This window comes from Panicum virgatum, chromosome 2K (genome assembly GCF_016808335.1).
Source record: "Panicum virgatum strain AP13 chromosome 2K, P.virgatum_v5, whole genome shotgun sequence".
NCBI lineage: Eukaryota > Viridiplantae > Streptophyta > Magnoliopsida > Poales > Poaceae > Panicum > Panicum virgatum.
In genome coordinates this window covers 65479074-65501774 of record NC_053137.1, presented here as the reverse complement: position 1 = coordinate 65501774, position 22701 = coordinate 65479074, and the positions used below count along the sequence as shown (strand labels likewise).

Below are 22701 nucleotides of genomic sequence, written 5' to 3'. Positions count from 1 at the left end.
TGATTCCCTCCCCTCTTGCCATACCATGGTATAAGAGGTCTCAAGCAGGAGATGGCAAGATTGCCATGTAATGTAATAGTGTCATGCTATGGTAGCTACATAAAAAATGCAAGAGTTCTGTGTTGTATTAAGTTATGGTGAATAAAGAGTTAGATTCCCATATAGAGTTGGTTATAGTCATCAATTTCTCCACACATAGTATTTACAGAACCGTTAAATGAGTTAGCTAGGTTATATCCCGCTATAGCCTTTCATAGCCTCTACAAACACCAACCACTAAATGTCTTAGCCCGCTATTTTAAACACTGGTAAAAAAGAGAGGTCGTACCTGCTGAGCTCGCCGGCCTCGTCGAGCACGGGTGTTACATGCTCCATGGTCGCGATGGGCGGGAGGCCAATCTGCTCGCCGGTGTCCGGATTGAGGAGGTAGAGATCGGAGCAGAGGTCTGCGGTGACAAGCCAGCCGTTAGAGGAGCCCCAAATGTACCGGTCCGCGACAGGGGGTCCAGCAGGTCGGGCAGCCTGTACGACCTGCCAGCGATGAGGCTGTAGAGCTCAGCGCTGGCGGGGGAGATGTAAAAGAGGTAGGGGGTTTGCGGACAGGTGTAGATACGACTGCGGTGGCAGAGGTCGCGGGCGCTGGCGCGCCACGACGTGCAGACAGCGGCGGAGATGAAGAGGTCAGGGAACTCGAAATAGCAGAGGACAGAGGCCAGGATATCGGCCGGCAGCTTGGACCAGTCGGCGGCGTTGGAGGCCGGCGGCGGCTCCATGGGGGCGGCTCTGGTTGGAGGCGGCAGCCTGTGGAACAGGGGATCGAGCCTCGCAGGGTGGAGGATTTATCGGAGTTTCTAGCGTCCCTCACTTGCGGATCGGCGGAGTAAGTCTGACCGCGAGTCTGACATAGAAAAGGATTCTGGATGCGCAGGCCGTTGACTCTTGACTCTTCCAATACCTAGCCCATAATCCATATGGCCCGTCATGGTGGCCTTTTCTTTTTTCTTAATCACCCCACCGCCAGCTTATCCTCCCAACCCAACCCACCCATTTATTAGAGGCAATTCCCTGGTCCCTACGAATAATTATAAAAATTCTCAATTCTTCATATATCATTGAAAAAGTTGTTATTCCTACTCAAGCTATGTTTAGTTTGCGAAAAAGTTTAGATTTAGCACATTTTGTTGTTATTTCACAATTAATGTCCAATCATGAACTAATTAGACTTAAAAGATTCATCTCGTGTGGAATAGTTATACTATATAATTAGTTATTTTTTAACTACATTTAATACTCCATACATGTGTCCAAAGATTCGATGTGACGGGTACTATTGAATTTTTTTTGGGAAGACCTCAACCATCAATCCAATTTTCTCTGGACTCCAGTGCCACTACCGTCTATATTTGCTTGACAACAGCAAATGGCCAGCGGAAATGACTATTTTGTCAATGCCCTTCATCCCGAACCGGACCAGGAGAAGCTGTTCTACGGGACCTACTCAATTGCTTATGCTTTTCGCCCAGAAGAGTTCTTTTCCTGCCACCTCTGCATGAAAGAGCAGCCTAACTCCTCACCTGTATACATCAAGTTCCACCATGTAGTTTGCCGCAGTTCATGCTTCATCTACTTGTTTGCTTGAACTGAAATTGTGACTTTGTTTGATTCATGTATGGATATTGAACTGAAGTTTGTATCTCTATTGCATTTAGTTCCGCTCCCGCTCCAAGCTTTTCCACCCTAAGAACAAAAACAAGGTGTGTGATTACGACAAGTGCCCTGTCATTTTTTATGACCCAACTGAGAAAGCGAAGCACCATGACTATGTTCACCTGAAGTCTTATGGTTGGTACAACATAGATCTTGAGTTGCTATTGTTTGCTGCTTTAATTTGCTTGGTATGTGGCAATCGTCGTAGTGGATTTTGATTGTTCTTTTGTTTGCACTTTGCAGGTTGGTGGATCCCCCTATGATGCGCAGTTATGGAAGAGAGTGGAGTACCACCAGTTACCAGTTAATGTTTCTGTCGGCCAAATAATTTTGTGTTATTATATGGCTTTATTAGTTGCTACAATTAATGGAACTGTAAATCAAGACCATAGCCTTTTGCTGTTGTAGTGTAGTATGGACCAGGTGTTGTCAGTAAGTATCCCTAAGCTGCTATGCCAAACAATCTGTTTGTGTGCGTTGTCTTGGTAATGCTTGTAATGCTGTAAGTCTGGATCATGTCCTTTATTTTACTGACATGGTAATGCTGGTAATATAAAAATGCTATCGAATTTTCTCTGGCTCAACACGCCAGCCAGATTATGTGTTTTTTTTTCATTCAAAGTGATGTACTACTATACTAGAATTATTGCTTCCTGTGAAGAGTAGCATCTGCAGTGATAGCTAGTCATGCGTCAATCGGGTCCCTGGTTACTTTTGAAACAGCATCTGGGTCTGGAGCATTGTCAACAAGTCAATCCGTTCATTGAAGTATTGCCAACCCACTTGCGTGCGTGTGTTTTTATGATCGAAAAACAAAATGCTTTTCATGCGAATGCATCGCATGCTATGCCAATGCCACCACCAAAACAGGAAGCAAAACGAGACGTAATTGAATGAGACCAGGAGTCGTCTTCCACTGCATGATTTGCTTGGGTGCAGTACTTGTCTCCTGTTATGTATGGGTGGTACCGTATACTGCTTCCACTATCGAGAAAGAGACAACTTTCTACTGCAGCCACCAACATTGGCTGCTCGACGCAATGCCCCCGTGTCGTCTTCCTGGGCGGCCCGTCGGGAACAAACGCGTGGGCGTGCGTGTGCGTGCGTGAGCCCACAGCGCTGCCCGCTCGTGTTCGATTCCCGTCCGTAACGAACGCGGGGTGTTGCACCGGGGATTATTCCCCAGAGGAGTGTGTGGGTGTGGTTGTGTGAGCCCGGTAGGCGTGTCCTAGACTTGTCGGCTGCCCACCTGCATTCGAGCGCGCTCTCGGCGCAGATGTCCAATTGGGCTGGTGCTCCTGGCATCTTTCAAAAAAAAAAAGAAACTCTAGCTCAGCGTTATACAGTAAAGATGATATAATTGTGGTTTATCTACGCCCTTTCAAATCTTTTTGTTCATGGAAAATTCATAGCAATTAAAATCTAGAATATTTTTTACTTTAACTACCATGTAAATCAATTATTCTCCTATTCTACTCACTATACGAATTTCTAAGAACTATGAGTGTATCATAATATTTTATCGAGGTTTCTTAATAAGGGCATTACCCTATTATGAACGTAAAACCCTAACAAAAGCTGCTAAAGAGAAATCAATATTGGAAGATTTTTCTAGGTGAAAATTGACTACAGGGAAGAACTGCACAAGAGAAATGTGTCAACACGTTACCATCATGATTAGCTTGTCTATATAGAGTTTGGTCTCCCTGCACTCAAGTTTACCGGTTGGTTTCCATGCTTAGCATCGTGAACATCGTTTTATCACATAATTCAGCTATACGATGGCCGCGCCGGGATCAAGACCAGCACCAACGGCGGCAAGATCAGAAAGAAATGCTGGATGGTCAACTAAGTATCCACTACTAATCGGATGGTTTGCTGTGATCACGTACTGCTGCTTCATCATATGCATGCCACATTAAATTATGGTGCCTGCATGTGATTGACTATAGCACCGTGTATACAACTATTTTTTTCCAGCCACCAACTGTACATGTTCATGTCATATATAGAACACACTTATACAAATTAAATTATAATGAAATTTAATTATTTTTTATTGAATGCTTGGGGATTTTGGTGTATTTTATTTGTTCACACTCTTTCGCGATTTCACCATTTGGTGGATTGAAACCTGAACTCTCTGTTTTAACGGAGCTTAGACTTTCAATTTTCACCAAAAAAAAGAGATACTCACCCCTTTTTAAATTTGAAATGTCGTATATTAAAAGGCATGCTAACTCAAAAGTTCTATTCATTTGGCAAGAGATAAAAGAGATTTTCGTTGGATGATGATGGGATTGCCATATTCCAAAAATAAATAAATAAGTGATGGGGATCGCCATAAGGTTGACATGATCTAGTACCTCATTTTTTCAAGTTGGAGGCATCCTAGCTAAAAGGTTCTTCTATTTCCTTCCTTCCTAATAGATGCCACCAAAGGTAGATGATTAAAACCATCAGAAGCTTTTTGCTGCTCTTGGTAATCTTTGTTATGCATTTTCTACCAAGCATAAACTGAGCCTGAATTGGCGTATCTAGGGATTTTGAATAGGGTGGTCCAATTTTGACATAAAATTTTCAGACAAGTGTAAAAGTTAACAAAGACACATAATGTCGGTGTCCTGACCCAACTAGTGATGATGCTGCGTGTTCCTCGTCCCAGATAGTTGATGCAAGAGGCAACACAGTCACGCACGGGTTTATCCTAGTTCCGGCCGGGGGGGCGTACGTCCAGCAAAGGGGTGTGCGAGAGCACTGTACTGTCTTGCACGGGGGGTGCCTGTAGTAGGGGTACAAGCGAGGCGAGAGAGGGAGGGAAGCTCCCAGGTCTCTGCTAGAGGAGCAGTTGATTGAGGCAAGTGCCAATATCGGGGCTCAGAAGAGCGTATGTGCTCTGTGAGTAGTGCCGAGTGTTGTGTTCTACCCGATCGATCGACCCCTAAGGGGAAGCCCGCCTCCTCCTTTTATAGACACAAGGAGGGGCGGTGTTAATGCATTGGAAATCGTGGAAGTCGTCGTCTTCTCCCCGAATCGCGGGTGTGCAGTGGTCGAGCACTGTGGAAAGTACACTGTGGGGTATGGCACCTGGCGTGGCCGTCGTCCCGGGCGTCGTCCTTGGCCTTGCGGAGATCGCGTCGGTGTCCTTGTAGCTCCAGCAGGCGGCGTGATCGTTGCTGTAGGGGGTATCGTCCTCCAGGCGTGGCGTGACGACGTTCCGAGGGTCCTGCGGGCCAGGGTCTCGTCCTAGTCAAGGCCGGAGCCGCTTCCGAGGGTCGTGTCCATGCCGCTCGAGGGCTCCGCGGAGGGGAAACTTGAAGGAGGTATGGGAAGTTGGCAGTACAGTGGCTGGAGCAGTGTCGAGCACGTCTTGCACTGCGTTGCAGGTTCCCACAGTGTCGCCACAGCGTCCGATATGGCGGAGCAGTGACCGGAGTTGGCGGACGGGACTCCGTTCACAGCCACTGTGAGGAATGGCGGCCGGACGCCGTCTGACCCGGGTGCTGTGGAGGAGTGATTGGAATTTAATGCCTCCGTACGGCGGGCGGGTGAGCGGAAGGGCCGTTTGTCCTTCCCGTCGAGGGGTGGCCTCGAGCGAGGCGGAGTCGATCTGCTCTCTCGAGGGTAGGCTCGCTGCCCTCGAGCGGGGCGGAGGTGCTCCGCTCCCCCGAGGGTAGGCTCGCTACCCTCGAGCGAGGCGGAGGCGCGGGGCGCGGTCGAGGGCCTTGGCGGGGAGCCCTCGAGCGAGGTGGAGATTGCCCCGCGGGTCCGAGGGGGTGCGGATGGGCCGCTCTGTGTACATGGGCCGCGTATTGGGCTTCTTTGAGTCATTTCCTTTCTTCCAGATCGGAAGGAGGCTATAGGTCTTTGTGGGCCCGGTTGCCTAACACGTGTTTGTGTTTTTAGGACAATTTTAGTCTCCTGATTATGGTGCCCCTAATCATGGTACCCGACACATAATAAGGTGTCATACAGTTTTAAACATTTAAAATCAACAATTAATCTTGAAATTTTCATATAAGTTATATTGTTAGATGAATAACTTTGATACCTATACCTTGGAAATGCAAAATTTAGGGTGGGCCTTGGCCCACCCGGCCACCCTATACTAGCTACGCCACTTATGTTCTGAACATTGCCAACTCAAACCGTTGCATTATGGATCCAATATGGGCACTGGAGACAGCTACGCACTAAGTGGAGGCCAAAGTGAGCCATGGTCCCCTTATCATGCAAAAACTCCATTTGATAAACAGTAATTTTAACACTGTTTATTAGTTTAGCACCTCAATTACTAAGGTTGGCCCCTCCTAATTCTCTGATCTGGCTTCGCCACTGTGTATTAGTGCTCTATTTTGCTTTGCAGAAGAAGAAGAAGAATTTATTTCGAAGAAGAAGTCACTTTTGAAGCCTTGCCCCTTAGCTTGTCCCGGATGCAATAATGTCTTCCCTCCCTACTGCAATAGTAATATCAAAACAGCTGCTGCCGCGTTTGAGATATATATATATATATATATATATATATATATATATATATATATATATATATATATATATATATATATATATATATATATATATGGATCAGATGATAAAAATCTCTGGAGCGGAGAATCAAACGCGCGTGCCGCGTGGCGAATTTTTTAACGAAGCTCAAGGACGACTAGATGAATGACGATGAGAGTAGACATGCGTAAACATGTTGCTCGATGAGCTGCCCGGGTCAGCTGCTTGAGCTGTACGCGTGAGCTAAACTAGGCAACTAGTAGCCGGCCGCGGCGCCATGCATGCATGTTCACTTTTTTTCATGGGATCTCTGTCCATCGCTAGCTAGCTACCTGCATGCATGCGCCGCCGCGCGCGCCGAGAGGGAAACGTCATCCCTGTCGTCGACACGGAAAAGTCAGAGTTGTAGACCCGGTCCGTGTGTGTGTGTAAATGCAATTGTTTTTTTAAAGCTATATATACGAAATGCAATTGTAATTGTACATCTTTTCCCTTCGATCGATCAGTAGTGACCATCCAACGTCTATTTTGCACTGTACCGTTTTCTGAAGGTGAACAACTGATGCGCATGCATATAGTATTCAGAGTACTCTAAATAGAGCATGCACACAACAGCAAAGCCTATCATCAAAGCCGCGCCTCGTCAGGAGCCAGTCAATCAATCAGAGGCAGCAATCAGAGCGCGTGCGCCGCGCGGCGAGCTTAACAACGCCCAACTTGGCAGCTTGATCGCCGCCGGTCAGCTGCTTGAGCTGTACGTGCGCTTCCTTCCTTCCTTCCGGTGGAATTGAATTTTGTTCGTTCGCGTCCATGGCTAACATGCAAAGCACGGCCGGAGACAGTAGTAGTGCGTGGCCATGCCATGCCACACTCCTCTTCCTTCCTTCCGGGGGATCGATCGGACCTATAAATAAATTGCACCGCGCCCCAGGACAAGCACACTACTGCACACGCGACCGACTTGAGAGCAAAGAAACCTAGCCGAGCTAAGCTAGCAAGCACAGAAGCCGATCGAGCAAATATCGGTCGATCGGCCATGGCTAATAAGAAGCAGCTTGCCGTCCTCGTCGCCTTGCTCGCGCTCCTCGTTGGGCCATCGGCGGGCCTGCTCGGCATCAGCATCAGCATCGGCACCGGCACCGACTGCGTCGTCTTCGTTGGTTGGCCGCGGCTTTTATTCCTGCGCTCTCTCATCTGCGGGCTCCTGGGCCAACCCTACACGCCTCCCATCTGGAGGGACCCGCCCACAGGCGCAGGGCTCAGCGTCGGCTACTACAACAACTCTGACTACGCCGACTCCTACTGCCCCGGCGCGGAGGCGGCCGTGAGGACGGCCGTGCAGAGCGCCATCGACCAGCAGGGCCGCGGCATCGGCGCCGGCCTCATCCGTCTCTTCTTCCACGACGCCTTCGTCCGGGGGTGCGACGCGTCCGTCCTCCTGCAGAGCACGGCCCTCGCCGGCACCGGCACGGAGATGGAGGGGGGCCCCAACAAGGACAGCCTGCGCGGGTTCGAGGTGATCGACGCCGCCAAGGAGGCCACCAAGGCCGCCTGCGGCAACAGGGTGTCGTGCGCCGACATCCTCGCCTTCGCCGCGCGCGACGCGTCCGACATCCTCAGCGGCGGCAGGATCAGCTTCCCCGTGCCGGCGGGGCGCAAGGACGGCCGCGAGTCCTTCGCCAACGAGACCGTCCAGCTGCCCGGCCCGGACTCCTCCCTCCAGCAGCTCCAGACGATGTTCGCCGCCCAGGGCCTCAGCACCGAGGACATGGTCACGCTCTCCGGCGCGCACAGCATCGGCCGCGCCCGCTGCCTCTTCTTCACCGGCCGGCTGGCGGCCATGGACCGCGACTACGCCCAGCGGCTGGACGCGTCCTGCAACGGCACCGGGAGCCCCAGCAACATGGTGAGCCAGGACCCCGTGACCGCCGACGTGCTGGACAACCAGTACTACAAGAACATCGACAAATTCGTGCTGTTCGGGTCGGACGCCGTGCTCATCTCGTCCCCGGCGACCAAACAGCAGGTGGACGTTAACAAGGCCAATGCGACCAGTTGGGAGATCGACTTCGCGGCGGCGATGGTGAAGATGGGCAAGATCGGGGTCAAGACCGCCCTCGTCCCCGGCGAAACCGAAATCAGGGAGGTATGCTCGAGAGTCAACGCTTAGGCCTTGTTTGGTTTGGGAAGAATTGTAGCGCTAGTGAATAGTAACAAACTTTGACCACTAATTATAGTGTCAAACAAAGTCAGTTTACAAAACCAACTTCAGAACCCCCGTGCTAGTGACCTGAAGAATCTAATGAGTCATTTGACCGCGCGATTAGAGGATGGTTACTGTAGCATCACTATAGCTAATTATCGATTAATTACCGTCATTAGATTCGTCGCGAAAAGTTACACCCATCCCTAAAAAAGTTTTGCAAATAGACTTCATTTAGTGCTTCATGCATGCAAGATTCTTTTTTCGGGATGTGTGCATGCTAGAATTCTAGCATTGCCAAACAAGGCCTATTAGCCTGGCGGCCTGGCCCTGGTCGTGTCGTGTGTTACTGTGTAGCTGCTGCATGCATGTGATTGAGATGAAGATATGCATGCATGCAGAGTATTTCTCTCGATCATCTAGTAGTACCATGCATGACCTGTTGTTGTTGTTTTTTCCCCATACTACTACAACTGTATTCATCACTACTTTTGTTATTATTGCATATATGTCACCATGTCATTTTGCTGTAATATAAGGTGACTTGCTTTAATTTACTTTGGCCTGCTAGCTTCTCCAAAGCTTTACCTTGTGGCTTATTTAATTTTGCTGCCGGGTATTTCATCAATTCATTGGTTGACATGGAAATTAACTTAATTCGTCCTGGTGGTTCATTTTGGTCCCTAAAAATTATAATGAGGCAAAAGTTCAACACGTGTAACTCTTAGCATGTGTTTAGCTTGGGGACGACCAAGAGTACTACAAACTATAGGCAAGTCTGTGGGAAAATAGGTCCAGAAGAGAGGGGGCCAATGCAAGCTAATAATTGAAGCTGCTCAAAACTCAGTGGACACATATATAGTTCAGATATTTGGTTCACTTGTTGCGGAAAATTAATCAAAGATCCTTCCATGCCGATGCTGGTACTAAAAGTGCTTCTTTCTGAAGCCTTCCCAGCTGATGGCCCCAAACTTGACGAGACCAGCTCCTTGGATCTCGGAGGCCCGTCTTGCAGACGTAGTGGTTGGCGTAGTTTGAGCTCCAGCGCCTCCAAGACACTCGCCAAATCCACCAGATACGCCTCCTTGCATAGTAGTTGCCAGTTCCTCAAAGTCCCGAGGAGCTTGTACAGTAATACCTTCTCGCTTCGCCATGCCTTTCCCTGAAAACAAAGATCATTGCGTAACTTCCAAATAGACCACATTAATGCGGCACAAGTCATGTTCATAATAGCATGTCTGTTATTACTCAGCCACCATCTAGCCACCGATTCATAGTCAGCACCAAGATTAACATCAAAAATTTCAGAGAGATGGCGCCACATAACAGAGGCAACACAGCAACCGAAAAAAAGATGATGAACATATTCATTTTCATTACAGAAGAGGCAAGTAATATCCTCAACATGTCTTCTTTTGGCTAAATTCGTTCTAGTTAAAGTTTTGTTGTTAGAAAGCAACTAAAGGAAGATGTGAATCCTTGTTGGCACACAAAGCTTCCAAACAGCCGGCGTATGTGCTGGTAGAATACCCCTGAAACTAATAGTTTAGTTTAGTTTCTATTGCAGAATCAATCACCTTTACTGAGGATTGTGATTCTATCTTTTGGGCTTTTGATGGCAGTGGAAAGTTTTCTGTGCAAAAAATGCTTCTAATGTTCAAGAAGAAAGTGCAAACGGAAGCCGGGTGTCGGGGGTATATGTCATTCACGGTTTTTTCTTTTTTATATTTTTTAAAAATTAAAATTTCAAAAATATATGTCCGTTTTGAAATATTTCAAAAATACCCCCCGGTCGCCCCCCATAGGGCGACAGGCCTTAAGTGTAAATTTTTTTTTCAAATTCGCAATGAGGTCCCTGGGAAAAAAAAGCCCTGTCGCCCTCCCGCTGGGCCCAGCCCACGGGCGCGGCAGGGGGCCTGTCGCCCCCCCCCCCCCCCCCCCCCCCCCGCGGGCGACCGGGGTCTCCCCCCTATAAAAGCTCCAGCCCTCCTCTTCCCTCCTCATTTGAGCCCGAAAATTCCACCAAAAATTCAGAAAAAAAAGAGAGGAGTGAGGAGAAGGAAAGCGGCGAAGCCCTGCCGGATTCAGCACTTGTGATCTGCAGGTTAGTACATTTAGTTTAAATATTGTTATATTTAAGTACTACGTATTTAAATATGAGTAATTTAAGTAGGGGTGAGTAATTTAATTTAATTAGTGCTATAGTAGAACCATTTAAGTAGGAGTTCAATGATACTTTAGTTTGTAGTTACGTAGTAGTAAATTAGTTTAGAAAATTAGTTCTACGCATTTATTATTACAATTGCAGTACTATTAGAGACGTGTTTATAAATTAATTATGATTTAGAATAGAATTTGGCATATGCAGTATAGAATTTGAGTGTCATCACGTAGTTATGAATACTTATACGTTGTAGTTGAATTTCATACTTAGTTTTTATGGATTATTGAATAAGGTAGTGAAGTAAAGAGTATAACTCGATAAGTATTATGTGATATGCAGATATGTCGAGCAAGATGCAGTTTCAAGTATTTTATGGTGAATATAATGTTATGTATGGGCCAAATGGAGTCCGACGCCTTAGGGGTGGTTAGATGTATCTGATGTTTATTTGTAATGAGATAGCTGTGGACCGCTTATTTGTATCCGATGTTTATGATTGTGGTAGGTTACTTGTCATTTCTTTCTATAGATATTATTGATGTGAACTTATTATGTTTGTGGGTTCCATAATGCTCGTGAAATAAGGGAAGTTCTTGCGATTTTTTTCCGTGATTTAATAAAGGACAAGTTACGTGCGGTAGGAGTTAGCGGTCGAGATCTTGCCGACGATGATGACGAATACACGCTCGAATAGCTCAAAATAGGTCCCTGGAAAAAAATTGCCTCGAAAAAAAAGGGCCTGTCGCCCCCCCAACGGGCGACAAGACCCTGTCGCCCGAGGGGTGGGCGACAAGCCCCTGTTGCCCGTTGGGGGGGCGACAGCCCCCCCCCCTTCCTCCAGGGACTTCGTTGCAAATTTGAAGAAAAAAAATTACATTTTGGGCCTGTCGCCCTATGGGAGGGCGACCAGGTATATTTTTGAAATATTTCAAAACGGACATATATTTTTGAATTTTTTTTTTAAATATAAAAAAGAAAAAACCGCGGGGTTCCATATGCTGAAAGCTCACTCTCTCGGTGATGGCACACGCAGCAAATGGGCTCTTCTTCTTGGGAAATGGGCTCTTTCATCTGGACCAAAGAAAAGAAGCAACTTGTTTCACCATAACCAGAAAAATGGGCTTTTTCCTTCAGTCAGAGGATCGATGGGCCCGCTCAGCTCTTGAACACGTCCACACGAGAATGAAACAGGCCCAGATGAAACCGGCACGCGTACGGAATTTCTATATCATCCGCCAATTATTTATTAGTTTTCACCCTGATTTGAACGGCCAGAATGCTTTATTCCTTCGCATGGCTTATATCTCTACAACAAGCAAAAAATGCTCTTCCTTTACTAAGAATGGCTTGAGAAAAAATAAATTAAGGTTCCTCTTGAACTCATCCAATAATTCACGTTTCGGCCTTTTGCTACAGTGCATAATACAATAGTGCATTTCGGCTTTTTGCTATAGTGCGGAATTGCGCAAAACAGTATCGCTAAAATATTAATATTATTGACTGTAGCATGGAGTTGAAGCGGTTTCTGTACCAAAAGGCTCCTAGTTCGCTTGGTATATATACCAAGCTAAAGACTGTACTATAGTGGTAAGTAGCACCACCGTACCAGTGCATGCAGAAGCAGAACGCGTTACTATTTCCAAGTCCATTTACTGGTCAACGATGCGACTACGTGAGGCAGGAGTATAGCTCTGACACACGGCAAGACCAAGACTTGCGGTGCACATGTGCATCTCCGTGCCATGCGCTTCCATCCTCTCAAAATTTTCCAGTGCTACAATAACTCTGAAGATTTGATCAATAATTAGAAGTATTAAATATAAATAACTGATAAAGCTCATTCTACAACCCCGGATGTAATCTTTTAAGTCTGATTGACCCATGATTAGACAACATCGTGCTACAGTAAACAACATTTATCATTCTTGAGATAACATATTTTTAACAAGCATGATAGTAGCAATATGGTACTCTCTCCGTTCCAAAATGTAGGTCGTTTTGACTTTTTTAAATTCATAGTTTTTGCTATGCATTTAGATATAACATATGTCTAGGTATATAACAAAATATATGAATCTAGAAAAGTCAAAACGACCTACATTTTGGAATGGAGGGAGTACAAATCTAGCATAGTGTGTTCTTCATGGAATATGGAGTTAAATTTATTTTTTATAAATTTGGCAAGTTGTTGAATTTTGATGCTTTGCCTGTACCGTTCACATGCACCATTTTCGTTGGCCCCATCGCATACTGCCCGTACCGACGAAACCCAAGGCAACTTTTTAGGGGAAAAAAAACTCGTCCTCTTGTCCGACGAAACGGATTTCCCTCCCAACCGACGAAACCGGACGTTGTGATAATTGCAGCACTAAAATGGCGTACGATGTTTCTTAAAAAGTACTTCTAGAAATAGTTTTGTAATAACTGCAGCACAAAAATGTTCTTTTAGATTATAGAAACTTCCGGCCTCGATCATTTACCGGTGAATGACTACAGCCAAGCAGCACAAAAATGTACGGTACCAAAACTGAAAAATTTCCCACCTTTTCAAATCAGATCCGTCTCCGGAGAGCGGTGCCAGTCAAACGACCGCACACACAATCACTACGTGTGACGGCGCCTAGATTGGATTTGGTCAGCTGCGGCCTGCGGGCCTGCGGCGGTCGTCCTTACGCCGACTTCGATGAAATTCGCGTCCTCCATCGCAACGTGCGAGCACTAGTGGCGAGCTAGCCTTAGCTTGGACACTGGACAGCACCCCGGGATCGCAGCTATAAATAGGGCACGTACTAGCCCCCGGAGGAGAGCACACGCAGTTTGCCTTGGCGCACGAAAAACCAACAGCTTCTACTTAGCACAAGCAGACCAAGCGAGCAAAGATGGCTGCTGCTAGTAATAAGGTTGGCGCCCTGCTGATCATCACCTTGCTTGCGTTCCTCGGGTCCGTGGAGTGCCAGCAGGGCTCCGGCGGCGGCGGCATCCTTTGCCTGGGTGGTTGGGTTCGTCCAGTCTCATCAGCCCTTGGTCGCCTGGGCTGCCCCGGAGGCCTCATGCCGAGCCCTAAAATTTTCAGGGCACCAAGATCTGCCCCCTCAGGGGCAGCTCTCAGGGTCGGCTACTACAACTCGTGCCCCAACGCGGAAGGCATTGTGAGGCAGGTCGTCAGAGACGCCGTCGACAAAGAACCCGGCATGGGCGCAGGCCTCATTCGTCTCTTCTTCCACGACTGTTTCGTTCGGGTACAAATTTTATTTCTCTTCCAGCCCATATAGCACAAGTTTGATTTGCATCATTATTTATTTTATAGCTGCAAAATTTATGCAATGTAGTGTCTTGCATGTACTTTGATGAATTGCTAGCCAAAGTATACCAAAAAAAATTGGCTTTTCCGAATCAAGATTTGCCTGCTGTTTTGCCACGTGCTCATACATTATTCTTGTTATTCTTCAGGGTTGCGATGCTTCCGTTCTCCTCGTGAACTCGAGTGGCTCCAGCGACCCGTCGGAGATGTTGGGCCCACCCAACAGAGAGAGCCTTCGCGGCTTCGGCGTGATCGACAGGGCCAAGGCGGCGCTCGAGGCGGCCTGCCCCAGCGTCGTGTCGTGCGCGGACATCGTCGCCTTCGCCGCCCGCGACGCGTCCTCCTTCCTCAGCAACGGCAGGCTCAACTTCGCGATGCCCGCCGGCCGCCTCGACGGCCGCGTGTCCCTCGCCTCGGAGACCACCAACTTCCTGCCGGGGCCCTTCTCCGACCTCGAGACGCTCAAGAGCAGATTCGCCGCCAAGGGCCTCGACACCAAAGACATGGTCACGCTCTCCGGCGCGCACACCATCGGCCACGCCCGCTGCATGTTCGTCTCCACCAGCCGTCCGGGCATGAACGCCACCCTCGCCGGAGAGCTGAGACAGAGGTGCGGCGGCGGCGGCGGTAACGCCACGGTGAACTTGGACTACAAGACCCCCGACGTCCTGGACAGCCAGTACTTCCAGAACGTGAAGGACAGCGCCGTGCTGCTGGACTCGGACGCCGCGCTCAACGCCTCGGAAACGGCGGCGCTGGTGGATACATACGCCGCCGATGTGGGGAGCAGGTGGGAGATGGAGTTCGCGGCGGCGATGGTGAAGATGGGCAACATCGAGGTGAAGACCAGGCCCAGCGCGGACGCCGAGATCAGGAAGAAGTGCTCGATTTACAACTAGCTAGCCTACCTTTCGTTTGGAGGTTGGGACGGTGCTCCTCATAAATAATAATTAATCATGCTAGCTCAAATAGTACGTGATTTAGCAGGCTTTAGCTGGATCAGGAATTTCTCACTCCACCTGGTGGCTGCTAGGTGAAATGTAACTTGCTAATGTAAGCATGGCGTCCCCAACAATGGGAATTAATGGAGTGTTTTTTTTATAAAAAACAATAATGTGAAAGGAGTCTGTATTGATCCAGGCATATGAGAAGAAATCACTTGTAATTTTAATTATATCATTTGCGCCAGGCGCATAATCACCGCACTGCCACCATGCATATGCTTTGGTTAATTTATTGGATATAAGTCTTCCCTGATTTTAGTCCCGGTCACTGATATGTGAGCCCGGCTCCATGCGTCTGTGACCCAAATGCGGAAGCACCAAAGTCAAAGAAACCGGCCGTTTCCAATTTATGGTGTCAAATAAACTAGCAGCAAGTCAACCCTCCGAGTAGATCTCACTCACCTACTCGCCATGTTCTCGTTCTCTATCGGTTGACTCGCACGGCTCACAACGTGCACGCTCCAGAAAACATTCCCACTGCACTACTCCACTCCAAGCCGGAGCTATATAGGACACAGACGATGGCGACCGCTATAATTCATCTCCCTAGCTACTACCCCGGCTTCGTTCTCTCTCTAGCCAGCAAGCAAGTCAAAGCAGGCACAAGCAAGAAGAAGGACGATGGCCGCCGCGGTCGCTGTCCTCATCACCGTGCTCGCGCTGCTCGGTTCCGTATCATGCCAAGCCGGCTCCAGAGGTGGTAGCCCAGCCCCAGCGCCACAGCCGCCAGCGTACCCGCCGACCATCCTACCACCGCCCACCTATCCTCCATCGAGTTCAAAGCCCTCTCCTCCGACGAGTCAGCCACCCACGAGTCCGCCGAGCCCACCACCGCCTATCATGCCCACCACCGCCGAGCCACCCGCCTATCCTCCGACAAGTCTGAGCCCACCGCCGCTTGTGATCTCACGACCAGAGCCACCTACCTATCCTCCGGCGAGTTCGTCGAGCCCACCACCAACTATATCTCCAAAGCCACCTACCTATCCTCCGCCGAGTCCAAGCCCGCCACCACCTTTGCCTTCTTCACCTCCACCCAGCTCAGACGATGATGCCGCAGGGAAGAAGCTCGAGGTCGGATACTACGAGAGCAGATGCGGGCCTCACGTGGACGTGGAGGCAATCGTGAGGAAGCACGTTAGTAGCTTCGATGCCGGCATGAAAGCCGGGCTTATTCGCCTCTTCTTCCACGACTGCTTTGTCCGTGTAAGGCCTCGATCGACCAAGCTAGCCATTCCTTGCAATATTATTGTGCATCATTGGTAGTAAAATGATCAAAAAATTGTTTTCTTAAAAAAAAATGGTCATAAAATTAGGAGCTAGTAATTAACCGATAATGGCATTGTTGTGGTTCAGGGTTGCGATGCTTCCATTCTGCTCGACCCGACCAGCGACAACCCGCAGCCGGAGAAGCTGGGCATACCCAACTTCCCGAGCATGCGCGGCTACGAGGTGATCGACGCGGCCAAGGCGGAGCTGGAGGCCAAGTGCCCCGGCACGGTCTCGTGCGCGGACGTCGTGGCCTTCGCCGCCCTCGACGCGTCCTTCTTCCTCAGCGGCGGCGACGTCGACTTCGCCATGCCCGCGGGCCGCTACGACGGCAACGTGTCCCTCGCCAGCGAGACCCTGCCGAACCTGCCGCCGCCGTTCGCCGGCCTCCAGCAGCTCGAGAGGATGTTCGCCGACAAGGGCCTCGACGCCTTCGACATGGTCGCGCTCTCCGGCGCGCACAGCGTCGGGCGCTCGCACTGCTCCTCCTTCAGCCGCGACCGCCTCCCTCCCGGCGCCGCCACCTCCGACATGGACCCGGCGTTCGCCGCCGAGCTGCGGGCTAACTGCTCGTCGGCAGACGGCGCCGACAACACGGTGGCGCAGGACCACGAGACCCCCGACGAGCTGGACAACCAGTACTACCAGAACGTGCTCGACCGCAAGGTCCTCTTCACGTCGGACGCCGCGCTCACCTCCAAGAAGGACGACATGACGAGCTACCTGGTGCGCGTGTACGCGATGTTCCCGTGGCTGTGGCAGCAGAAGTACGCGGAGGCCATGGTGAAGATGGGCAGCATCGAGGTCAAGACGGCCGCCACCGGTGAGATCAGGAGGGAGTGCCGTGTCGTCAACAGCAGGCCGTGATGATCGGACGGCCGGTCGTGCGCGTGCCTACTACTGATCAAACTCTCTGACCCTGTTGTTTTATCTACTCTTTTTTTCCCACCTAACTCCGATTCATTCTTTTTGTTGTTCTATTGTGCTGTAATAATAATAATAATAAAGGTAATTAGTTATTTCTTCTGCGGTGTTGCAGTCAGATCTTGGAATCATACCTGACAGCTACTCCATGTGTCTGCATCGGTCAGGCTACTTGTTTAGAAAATAAAGCAAACTGTGCTGTCGGTGCGTAGTATGAGAACAGCAGGAAAGGAAAGGAAAGGAAAGACGTTCCATCCAGGCATAATCTTCATTCGCTGTAGATAAATGCATGATAAGCATACGTGAATGATCAAGCTCTAGCTTGTGGATGCCATTATTACAGAACCGGACTGTGTAGGATCCAAGAAAATCTAAAACTTCCACGAAAAGGACCTCTATTTCCCAAAACTTTTTTTTTGAGATACACTCAAAACCTTTTTTAGGTAGAAGAAGAGTATGGTAGGCCGTAGGCCCATGTTTCCATGGGCTAATATGATGGGTGGGAAAACTGCTCAGCCCAAGAACATCACTTGTTGGGCCCAAGAACATAATCTCGCCTTGAAATCCCATTTTTTCATAACGGGATCACCTTTTTTTTTCTGAGGACATATCGGGATCCATCACTTGGCGCCACCAAGATGACAAGTTAATACTTTGATCTGAGCTCATGGAATGCAAGTATAAGCACAGGCACAAAATTAGCCTATACTTATAGCAAATCAATAATTTGGAAATACAGTTAGTAAGCTTTTTTTTAGCAAAATATAGTTAGTAAGCTCACGAGTCAAGACATGATATCAGCTCTGAACTTCTGAAGCGTAGTTTCCTTACTGATGAAGATTGTAGTAAATATCAGTACTGTCATTTCATTACTTTCTGGAATCTCAAATGGTAATACAATCAAATTTTCATCATATAAATTCAACAAAACAATGAAGCAACATTAGGGGGGCAAGGGTAAAGAATAGCAGAATTGAGAATGGAAATAGTGAAACAAAAAGAGAAATAGCAGAGCGAACAGGAGCGTAGGCGCGTCGTGTTGTGTCCATCTCACACGTCAGGTTCGAACCATCAGCCGGAGTATGGCTTGTTGACGAAGCCGCACATCTTCCTGATCTCCCCATTGGCGGAGGTCTTGACCTCGACGCCGCCCATCTTCACCATGGCCTGCCCGAACTTGGACTGCCACAGCTTGGGAGAGAGGGCGGCTGCGTACACCAGCGGAATCGTCTCGTTCGACTTGAGGAGCGCGGCGTCCGACGCGAAGAGCACCTTGCGGCCGATCACGTTCATGTAGTACTGGGTGTCCAGCTGGTCGGGGGTCTTGTAGTCCTGCGCCACCGTGTTGTCCGCGCCGGTCGGCGACGCGCAGTCAGCCTGGAGCTTGGCGGCGAGCGTGGCGTCCATGTCCGAGGTGTTGCTGGGCGGGAGGCGGTCGGAGAAGGACGAGCAGTGGGAGCGGCCGATGCTGTGCGCGCCGGAGAGGGCGACCATGTCGACGGTGTCGAGCCCCTTGGCGGCGAACATGGCCTTGAGGCGCGGGACGTCGGCGAAGGGCGGGGGCAGGTTGGGGAGGGTCTCGCTGGCGAGGGACACGTTGCCGTCGTAGCGGCCCGCGGGCATGGTGAAGTTGATGGCGTAGCCGCTGAGGAAGTAGCTGGCGTCGCGGCCGGCGAAGGCGACGATGTCGGCGCAGGACACGACGCCCGGGCACGTCGCCTCGAGCGTCGCCTTGGCCGCGTCGATGACCTCGAAGCCGCGCAGGCTCAGGTTCGGGATGCCCAGCATCTCCGGCTGCGGGTTGGCGTCCGTCCGCTGGAGCAGAACGGAGGCGTCGCAGCCCTGGACGTGTCGCGATGTTGAGTGTTGTCAGATGGAGAAGCGCTCATACGACTTTGATGCAAGCCGCGACGTACATGAAGCGAGCCGTGGATGAACGACTTACCCGGACGAAGCAGTCGTGGAAGAAGAGGCGGACGAGGCCAGCTTTGATGCCGGCGTCGGCGCCGCGCACGGCCTCCCTGACGATGCCTTCCGCTCCGGGGCACTTGTCGTCGTAGTATCCGACCCTCAGGCCAGCGGCAGGATAGGTGGTGGGTGGGTTGGGTGCCGGAGGATAAGTGGGTGTCGTCGGGGGTGTGGGATTGCCGCCGCCATAGCCGTAGCCGCCGTAGCCCGCTTGGCACGACACGGAGCCGAGCAGCGCGAGTACGGTGAGTACAGCGAGCTTATTATTGGCGGCCATGTCTGCTTCGCGCACTCTGCCAGGAGTGTCTTCTGCGTGCTCGAGTGTTGATCCAATCGAGAGACAGAGCTAGAGAGGCTTGGGACTGCAGGGACGAAGAGTTGTTGCCATCTTCCATGTCTATTTATAGGCTAGCTAGCCCGTCACGGCGAGGAAGAAGGTGCTGCTGACTGCTGTGATCGGAATGTTTTGGAGCGCACGTCGCCGCGCAACGGTGCAAGGTCAATGCGGGACATGGCGGCAACTCAAGCACCGCGCCGCGACAGAGATGACCTGCTGCTAATATTGCCCCGACAGCTGCATCTAATAATAATCTAATCAAAATCTAGCTACCTTACAGCTGCATTATATATATGAAAATTATCATCTGCGACACTCGCTGTCTATTTGCAGCTGGAAACATAGAGTACTGTACCTTAACCCACAAGTCAACTAAGCAAACAAACAACCAGGGGGTGAAGTCACGGGTTTGCCATGACTAAACAGAGGCTAATCTACTCCGATCTAGCTACCGTCGGTTGTTTCATTGATCCAGATTAACGTAACCGAAGAACAAATGACCAAAGAATGACAACTACTTTGAGCTGTTATGCACCTCAGCATATTCCTATCGACGACTGGCGTTCTGTGCCTACGTGCTGCCCAAAATTTCTTAGCTCCTATTTCCTGTGCTGCTCACTTTTTTATTTTGCGGGTAAGTGCTGCTCACATTTTTTTTCCTGGTAAATGGCTCCAGTTCCACTAGCAGTCCACATTTGTTAGCGCTTTTTTTTTCTCACCAAGGCATGTTTAGTTCCCACAAAATTTTCTACAGTACATCCGCAATTCGAAGTTCACGACCAAGAGCTTATCGAATTTTTGGCACATGTATGGAGTATTAAATACAGTTGAAAAAAATAACTAATTACACAGACTAACTGATCAGCACGTGATGTATCTTTTAACTTATCAAATTTTTGGACACATACATGGAGCATTAAATGCAGTTGAAAAAATAAATAATTACACAGACTAACTGATTAGCACGAGATATATCTTTTAAGCCTAATTAGTCTATAATTGGATATTATTTGCCAAGTAACAACGAAATGTGCTACAGTACACTACAAAAAATCTGTTGATACATGACGATTAAATTTCGTCACAGATCACTAAAAAACCATCATAAATCAGTATCTATGACGATTTCAAATTACATCATTTATTGAGCGTCATAGATCATACCTCATGACATTCCTTAAAAATTCGTCACGGATTGCTTGATCCATGACGTTTTGAATCCGTCATAAAATAGCCCTGGACCCCCGAAGCCCAACCCAAGCCCATTTTTTATGACGAAAATTAACGTCATAGATTCAATTGCCATGTCACAAATTAATAACATGGAGAATGACGTGGCTGATGACATGGCGATGATGTGGATGGCAATGATGATGTCATGGTTGCTGACATGGCAATGATAGGTGACGTGGATGGTGATATCAGCAGCACAGCCCACAGCCCATTTGTGGATGTGCCCATATAACAATTCAGCCCACCAATTTTCATATAGCCCATAAATGAAATTAATAGTTCTAGCCCATAAACCACAACAAAAAATACCAGACCAAAATATATGACCATAATATTCCATATTCCATCCAGAATAACATCAAAATAAGGGATCACATACAGTCTTTCCAACCAGTAGCACTAGCATCCCAACATTCAAGGATCAGAAACAATAAAAAGGCTTAGGACAAAAGACAACAAAAAGGAGCAGAAACAACCAAAGGTACATGAAGCTACAACAGCAAAGTTTTGTTCTTGCAAAAGGTTGAAGTTCCACCAGAAGCTAACATGCCACCTTGTTGCTTAGCTTTGACTTAGCAAAAGCATGTGTTTTGTTTCCAACTTAGCTTGCTGACTTCAATCACAGTTATTTCTGCAGGTGTTTCTATTTCAAGATTGTCACAAAATACCTACAAAACAGAGACATATGCATATCAATACTATTGGTTTGCTCTTAAGAGGTTGGCTCAGTTTCAGAGAAAGTAGCTACAGCATATGGTATAAAAGTTGGATAAACTACCTGATGAGTAAGAGCCTAGGCCATGGCTCGCTCGCGTTTAGCTGCAGCTTCCTGCCACTTTAAAAGTTTTGTTTGGATATCTTCCACAGAACCAATACTATCACACCAGCCATTCTGTAATTTAATACTACGCTAAAAGTTCACAAACAAACTAAATTGTTGCACGAAAAAACTAAAAGCTCACAAACTAAATTGTTGCACGACCATGTCAGTTATTTTCTAACAAGAGCACGATATGTTTCTATAGGAAAATATGGTAATCTGTAATCAAATCATGTGCCAGCCTAACCAGCCCTTTTAAAATGGCTTGAAGCCTAACCAGCCCTTTGGTTTCAATCATCAAGTGAGAATGCAATAGATCAATGCACCACTATGTTTCTTTTAGAACCATAATATCATGCAATAGACATTCAGAGCTGAACATATGCATGAAGCAAACAGATCCCACATTTATTTATGAGCCGAGTTATTAAATTTCCAAGGAGCATGCATCCTTAAATTAGATAGCAAGATTTATTCTTTTACCAATGTGCACTTATTGTATAAACAGGAAAATCATGGGTTAGATTAAATGGTAAAAACCATTATTGTTACTCTTCTCCTTATTCACACTGAAATGTGATGCTCTGCAAGTCAGATAAAAGAATACAAAGAGTCAGCTTCTAGGGAACAGAGAGCAGTGCAAAAGCTAAATGTACTGTTAAATTGCAACAAGCTACCAGCACAAATGAGTCTAGGTAGTGTGCGCGACTAATTACTGCTATTTTTTAATAATGGAATAATGTGCAAACTATTGGTAATATCATTTATATCCTAGGTACGCATTTCAACGAACAGTTGATGCATAGATGTGCTATGGAAAACAGAGCACCTGGACCATGAATCCAATTAAATCATGCACTTTCTTGGTCTACCCAGGTGCTTAGAAGCCACAGATTAAGGCCCTGTTTGGGGGAGCTTAAGCTTCTCCAAAAGCTCAACTTGGAAAAGCTCCACTTGATTCCCTAGAAAGCTGCTTTTCAGAGAAGCTATCTAGTCTATTTGGGGGAGCTTATCCAAAGCGCTTGTCAGGGAGCGGAGCTCCGGCCGCGCCATCAAGGGAGCGGAGCTCCGGCCGCGCCATCAAGGGAGGGAGCTCCGACCGCCGCCGACCCCCGGTCGCGCCGCCTAGGGAGCTCACCCCCACCGCCGCCGAGCCCCGGCCACGCCGCTCGAGGGCGCTGGAGCTCCGGCACGCCGCCCAGGGAGCTCGCCCCGGTCGCGCCGCTCGGGGGAGCTGGAGCTCCAGCCGCGCCGCCCAGGGAGCT

General features: G+C 48.6%; 4 protein-coding genes, 1 long non-coding RNA gene and 1 pseudogene across 5 annotated transcripts; 3 read left to right on the top strand and 3 right to left on the bottom strand.

The window, feature by feature from the left end:
- Positions 1-285: 285 nt before the first annotated feature.
- On the bottom strand, positions 286-773 carry LOC120695595 (annotated as a pseudogene).
- A 6402-nt stretch (positions 774-7175) lies between these two features.
- LOC120695594 (peroxidase 1-like) lies at positions 7176-8383 on the top strand. Its single transcript, XM_039978801.1, has one exon. It carries the CDS (start codon positions 7250-7252, stop codon positions 8381-8383), a length of 1134 nt encoding a protein of 377 aa, XP_039834735.1. The 5' UTR covers positions 7176-7249.
- A 5018-nt stretch (positions 8384-13401) lies between these two features.
- On the top strand, positions 13402-14980 carry LOC120696245 (peroxidase 2-like). Its single transcript, XM_039979370.1, has 2 exons — positions 13402-13819; positions 14031-14980. The coding sequence occupies exons 1-2, from the start codon at positions 13460-13462 to the stop codon at positions 14778-14780; spliced, it is 1110 nt and encodes a 369-aa protein (XP_039835304.1). The 5' UTR covers positions 13402-13459; the 3' UTR covers positions 14781-14980.
- Positions 14981-15506: 526 nt separating this feature from the next.
- Positions 15507-17166, top strand: LOC120695593 (peroxidase 2-like). The gene is made up of 2 exons (XM_039978800.1): positions 15507-16091; positions 16242-17166. Exons 1-2 carry the CDS (start codon positions 15507-15509, stop codon positions 17019-17021), a joined length of 1365 nt encoding a protein of 454 aa, XP_039834734.1. The 3' UTR covers positions 17022-17166.
- Positions 17167-17943: 777 nt separating this feature from the next.
- LOC120696244 (peroxidase 2-like) lies at positions 17944-19386 on the bottom strand. Its single transcript, XM_039979369.1, has 2 exons — positions 19024-19386; positions 17944-18920 (listed from the first exon to the last, which is right to left on the bottom strand). The coding sequence occupies exons 1-2, from the start codon at positions 19321-19323 to the stop codon at positions 18150-18152; spliced, it is 1071 nt and encodes a 356-aa protein (XP_039835303.1). The 5' UTR covers positions 19324-19386; the 3' UTR covers positions 17944-18149.
- A 1536-nt stretch (positions 19387-20922) lies between these two features.
- On the bottom strand, positions 20923-22328 carry LOC120694642. Its single transcript, XR_005683577.1, has 2 exons — positions 21395-22328; positions 20923-21284 (listed from the first exon to the last, which is right to left on the bottom strand). It is a non-coding gene; the product is annotated as an uncharacterized LOC120694642 (long non-coding RNA).
- Between the last annotated feature and the right edge of the window lie 373 nt (positions 22329-22701).